Here is a 5,609-nt window from a genome sequence, read left to right as displayed (position 1 = left end):
AAATGAGATATTTAAAAAAAACAAAACTAAGAACATCCTAACCATTCATTAATAATGGGTGGTTGAGATTGCTTTAAGAGGCAATATTAGCAGAGAATTATTAGGAGAGGATTCGAGTCCACTTTGCAGTTATTCCTCATCCAAAAAGGTCTCGACGAGAATTTAGAAAAAAGACGGATAAATGAGATATTTCAAAAAAATAAAACTAAGAACATCGTAGCCATTCATTAATAATGGGTGGCTGAGATTACTTTATGAGACAATATTAGTAGAGGATCCGAGTCCAATCCATGTTCGTTTGATAAAGTCTCGAAGACATATAACCATGAAGATTTTTACTCCCACTCCGGTGTAAAGTGTAGATGGGGAGACACTTGCTTGAAGATGAAAAAGAAAGGCTGTGCCATCTATAGTAAATTTTTCACTGAAAAAGAACCAACCGGACCTGTGGCAACCATTATGTCACGATGACGATGCAATCCACCAGCTTCCTTCCGCTTTACTTCACAGTTCACGCCCTCCTTTTGGTATATATATTATGCCAACACTAAACAAACCTACTTCATTTCTCACACCATGACCGAAAGTTCTAAAAGGCTCCCAGCACTCCATTCTACTTTCCTCATTTCCCTCACCATTCTCTTCTTCACAACCCATGGATTCCATGCCACTGCAAAATCCTCGATCTTCTCTGAAAACTCATCTCCATTGTCACTCGGGATCAAACAAGAGAAGCTAAGCCACCTCCACTTCTACTTCCATGACATCGCCAGCCGCCCCAACCCAACTGCCATCTGGGTTGTCCGACCACCCACATCTTACAAATCTCCAACGCTGTTTGGCTCTGTAGCTATGATCGATGATGCCTTGTCCCAAAAGGAGCTCCAAACTTGTGGGAAGAGCACAAGGGTTTTATGCATCTGCCTCACAAAGTGAAGATGCTTTGTTGATGTCCATGAACTTGGCTTTCACGGAAGGCAAGTTTAATGGTAGCAGTCTTACTGTTTTGGGACGAAACGCTGTGGTTGAAGCTGTAAGAGAGATGCCTATAATCGGTGGAAGTGGACTTTTTCGGTTTGCTCGGGGTTATGTTCAGGCCAAGACTCTCACGTTCAATGCCACAACCGGAGATGCTGTTGTTGAATACAATGTGTTTGTACTGCATTATTGATCTAATTGTTCTTGCAGCTTAATCAGTCTGTTTGTTTTTTTTTCCTCTCTGGACAAAAATATTAAGCTCATGTCTCATTTGCTGTTGTTGAATATAATGTGTTTGTGTTCCATTATTGATAATCTAATTGTTCTTGCAGCTTAATTAATCTGTTTTTTCGTTCCTCTCTGGACAAGAATATCAAGCTCATGTCTCATTTGTAGTTAATAAAGTGTGGTCGGTGGTTGATAGAAAAGAAAGTGTGGTAGGTGGCCGGAGAACCTTAATTTGGTTCATAATATGCAGGGCCTGTATATATGGATGTAATTTAAAGATGGCACGTATATACAATAATGTAGGACAGAAAGTGTATAAGCTTAACGGATTGAGAACTAAAACTAGCTTATAACTAGGTTCTACAAGATGAACATGAAGATCGATCATATATGTTCACCGTTCACAAAAAAAGAAAAAAGAAGAAAGAAGAAACTAGATGAACAAAGAAATGTGATTTTGTAGACAAACAGCTACATCGTAGCCATGTATTTGAACTGCTCTATTTTCCTTCATTCTTAGGGTGAATGGGTGATAACCATTTACTGCCATCATTATACCCTTAAAACTTATCAGGCTTGGCTTATGTATTATCTCCCCAGTCTCTGTACAAATCTCCTCTTTCATGACCTGTGAAAGTCTGTATTCCCCTTCGTCATTGAGATGCAAATCAAATTCGGTAGAAAAAATTTCTGCTATGTCCTTGGCAAACATTGGACGACCATCATTCTTTTATGGCCCTTTCACGGGAATGATGATCTTGTTTGGACTCCATTTTTGCTCCTTATAATCTTGTAACACCCAGAGGTCAAGGGATTCCTCTTTCGTATAACCGACTGATAAGCAGTTATTCCAGCGAACAACATGAACTTCTTTCCAGTTTAGGGAAACTCCCTCTGGCAGAGTATTCGTTGTAAAATGCTCACTCCATATATCTAGAGTTTGAACTTCTCGGTACATGTCTTCTTCTTCATCAGTAAACCTAATAATTTGGACCAGATGACAATTTCCTTCAACCTCATTTACTCTGGTATAATATCCTCTAAACACCGCCTTTTTACGAAGCTTATTTCCGTCGGGGAGCTCTAAGGATCTCCATTGCTCATCTTTTCCAATGGTTATAACTTTAAATCCAAATGCAGCATCGACATTTATAAAAGGCTTTTCGCAATAAAAACATATAACTTTACACTCACCAGTAGATAAGTTAAAGGCGAAGTCTACTGATGCAGTATATGGAGGTGGATCGGGCAAGTAAAGCACTTGGTGAGTCGCAGGGTTTCTGATAAGAAAAATTGTCGAATTACTAGCAGTACTCTTCTCCATACACAAGCCTGCACAACTTGAAACAAACTCAAAATTGTCATCATGGGATGTGCAAGGATAAACAAGCAGCATTGTACTAGTCCGATCCATATTTCTGAGAATGAAATTGTAATCTTGAATCAAGGAACACCATTGCTTGCAAACGCACTTGAACCTTAGCAAAGACTCGACTGGCAGCCAACTCAAAATCTCGACAATGGAATCAAAGGGAACTGATGCTAATCTTCTTGTATTTATCTGGTTGCAAGACATCATCTGCTGTGTGCGTGTGACAGAAAGTTAGTTTTAATCATAAAAATTTAGTGTAAATAACAGTGTGTGTGTGTGTATTATAGATTTCACTACAGTTATATGTGTGTGTGTGTGGGAAATTCTACTATGTATTTTTAGTCTTGTTTTAAATCTTTTCCCTATCAATGACATTGAAATCTTTCCATCAATACAAACACAATACATAAATCTCTTGAATTAGAACAAATCTCGATTGTAAAATCAAGGGTATTGCTAGTTGAGTTACAAATAATGTCAAAAACTTTGTGAAATATAACCTAGCCTAAAACCCTAGCTTAAGTAAAAACAGATTAAGAAAAAATTAATACAACATCCATCAGCTGGGATAATGGTTTATCTATTCTTTCTCGTTAGTTTCTTTCAATATGAATTTAGGTAGAAAGCTGGAGGTTACGAGTTCGTTTTGGCAATCGGTGAAGACATAGAAAGCTGCAGATAGCTAGGAATCACAAAGTAATTGTTTCTATGCATAGCAAAGCAATAAACGAAGAAGATCATACGTACGTACTCGATCATCACAGCAAACTGATCGAGAGTCAGAAAGATACATAGAAACCAAGCAGAGAAATCAATATATACGTACGTACTTGAGAATTACATATGTGTGCAAGGCTTCCCAAGATGTTGCCACTTTGAAAAGTAATGTGGCTTATATCATTGAAAAGAAGCCATAAGCTAGTAAAACACAGTTTTTTACATAAGGGCTAAGCATGTAGAGCTGTCTTATATTCGATAAATTAGCGGCTAATTTATTAGCCTCAGAATGCTCTCGAGGCATTTGTATTTGACTTTAACACTTATTTGGTTCACGGAAAGGAAATGAAAGGAAACCAAATTTTTCCAAAGAAGCCCACAAAGCCGACTTCCTAATGGACAGGCACTAAGCCCAATACCGGTCGATCAAGTCATTTCCTGAGACGTGGCTTCTGGAGAAAAGATCCTCATTCGAATTCAAGCCTAGTTTGTGCAATTTTGATCGTTTGAGGTAAATTGTGTTCCTTCGTTGTCCATTCGGTATTGGGTTTTTGAGTAGTACTAGTTTTCCAGTTTCGTCTTTGATTTTTGGAGCTATTCAAGGTTCCCTTGGGGTTTTGGGTTTCTTGTTGAAATTGATAAGCAGTGTGAGTTTGTTGATGGGGACGAGAGAGGTGTACGAACAGAAGCTGAGGAGTGGGAATCTGCATCATGATCCTACCATGAAGCCAGGCCTCGGCACCCCTCGCTGCCCGCGTTGTCTCTCTCTCCTTGACCATGATTCAGTAACCTCCCACAACCCCCTGATTACTTGTTTGATTATTTGATCCTCCGACTATATTGTTCGAAACTGACTATTTGTGTTTTGTTAATCTCTCCAGGGAAAGGGTGAATGGACTATCACTCCCGTTCTTCATGACGCCACTGCTGTTGTAAGTTCTTTCTTCATACCAAATGCATCAACACTTTGGCTTATACGCTCTAAGAATAGCCCACTCATCATATAGAACTATAGAAGTAGAACCGAAATCAGTTGTGTTTTGGGGTTTCTAGTTTATATGTGAAGTATGGACAACTGTGTTTGAGCATATTGTTTATGAGTTGTGACCATCATACGAAAACTTGGTTATGTAGCATCTTGTTCTGCTGATAATTGAACATTTTCTAATACTCTTACTGTTTGAGTAGGCTGGCTCGGGTATTGGTGGAATGCTTAGTGCAATCCATGGCTTCAATACAGGTACAGATTTTCTCCTTTGTCTTCAAAAGCTATGTGGTTGTATTTGCAACTGTCTAATTGTTACTTGATTGCAGGGATCCCGTACCTTCAGAATCGCTTAAAAGGCCCAAAGTGGCTTCCTTTCTTAGTTGGGGTAGATCTCATATGCTTCTTTACTTCTGTCATTCCAGTTTCCCTAACAGTGTTACATTAATATGTTAACAAGTCTTAAGTCACAGATTTTCATTTTTTAATGTTTTATCTTTAATTGCAGCTTCCTCCACTGCTACTCTTTTCGGGTGCCAGTGCTGCATTTGGAGGTATGAACCTTGGCCTTTCTCCATGGGTTAAAGTACTGTGAATTAGTTTTGGATTGTTTAAAGGGTTTTCTTGTTTAAATGCTCTTCACATTTTCCTTTGCTATTGCTTTTTCTTTTTCATAGTCAAATGGTTACCTCGTTTAGCAACCGTGCACTGGTTACTACAACAATCTAGAGGAGATTCTTGACTTAATATGTTTTCCTCGATATCTGATTTGAATATCGTTTCAATCTCTTTCGGTTCAGTGCAGTTTGCGAACTCTTATGAGTCATATCTTAATTTAGACATCTTGAAATAAAAGGAACAAAAGGATTTAGTTATCCCTATATATGAAGTTATTCAGTGAATCTATGATGATATAATTTGTGGTGGATGCATGGCTGTTTGCTTGACATTATATGGATGCAATGGTATATTTTACTGTGCACCATCAGAATATCCTTTCCATTTTGCGACTATTAGTTGTGTCAGCATTTAGCCATTTACCTTCTGCTATAATTGAAGTTTAAGCAGTAGTGATGCATAATAAAGACTCTGAATTCCATGAATTCAATCTTAGTTTCATTGTTACTTAGGCATATATATATATATATATATATAGGCTGGATGTGGAGCGGACGTCCGTCCGTTCTCCACCCTCCGGCGTCGGCGACGACATGCCTCCACCCCAGAACACTCCAGCAGTGTCCCCGACCACTTTCCCTCCCCGGCGAGTCCCTTTTTTTCAGTTTCCGGCGAGATCGACTTTGTTTGAAGTTTTGGGTGATCTCGCCG

General features: G+C 38.8%; 2 protein-coding genes and 1 pseudogene across 4 annotated transcripts in view; 2 read left to right on the top strand and 1 right to left on the bottom strand.

The window, feature by feature from the left end:
• The first annotated feature begins 576 nt into the window (after positions 1-576).
• LOC101309572 lies at positions 577-1,278 on the top strand (annotated as a pseudogene). Its single transcript, XR_185112.1, has one exon. The product of XR_185112.1 is annotated as a disease resistance response protein 206-like (transcript).
• Positions 1,279-1,936: 658 nt separating this feature from the next.
• On the bottom strand, positions 1,937-2,620 carry LOC101309279 (F-box protein At5g65850-like). The gene has a single exon (XM_004305489.1). It carries the CDS (start codon positions 2,618-2,620, stop codon positions 1,937-1,939), a length of 684 nt encoding a protein of 227 aa, XP_004305537.1.
• A 1,050-nt stretch (positions 2,621-3,670) lies between these two features.
• Positions 3,671-5,609, top strand: part of LOC101311394 — a 5,340-nt gene continuing 3,401 nt past the window's right edge. The window contains exons 1-6 of one of the 2 annotated variants that reach the window (XM_004303303.1): positions 3,671-3,806; positions 3,899-4,080; positions 4,177-4,227; positions 4,484-4,535; positions 4,610-4,668; positions 4,789-4,834. In XM_004303303.1, coding sequence (XP_004303351.1) covers positions 3,955-4,080; positions 4,177-4,227; positions 4,484-4,535; positions 4,610-4,668; positions 4,789-4,834 — 334 coding nt within the window. In that variant the 5' untranslated portion in view covers positions 3,671-3,806; positions 3,899-3,954. The remainder of the gene's footprint in view (positions 3,807-3,898; positions 4,081-4,176; positions 4,228-4,483; positions 4,536-4,609; positions 4,669-4,788; positions 4,835-5,609) is intronic. The other variant, XM_004303304.1, reaches the window with a different exon arrangement.

Source organism: Fragaria vesca, linkage group LG6, assembly GCF_000184155.1.
Source record: "Fragaria vesca subsp. vesca linkage group LG6, FraVesHawaii_1.0, whole genome shotgun sequence".
NCBI classification, from domain to species: domain Eukaryota; kingdom Viridiplantae; phylum Streptophyta; class Magnoliopsida; order Rosales; family Rosaceae; genus Fragaria; species Fragaria vesca.
The sequence above is the reverse complement of the archived record's forward strand: the minus strand, read 5'-3'. Positions and strand labels throughout refer to the sequence as shown.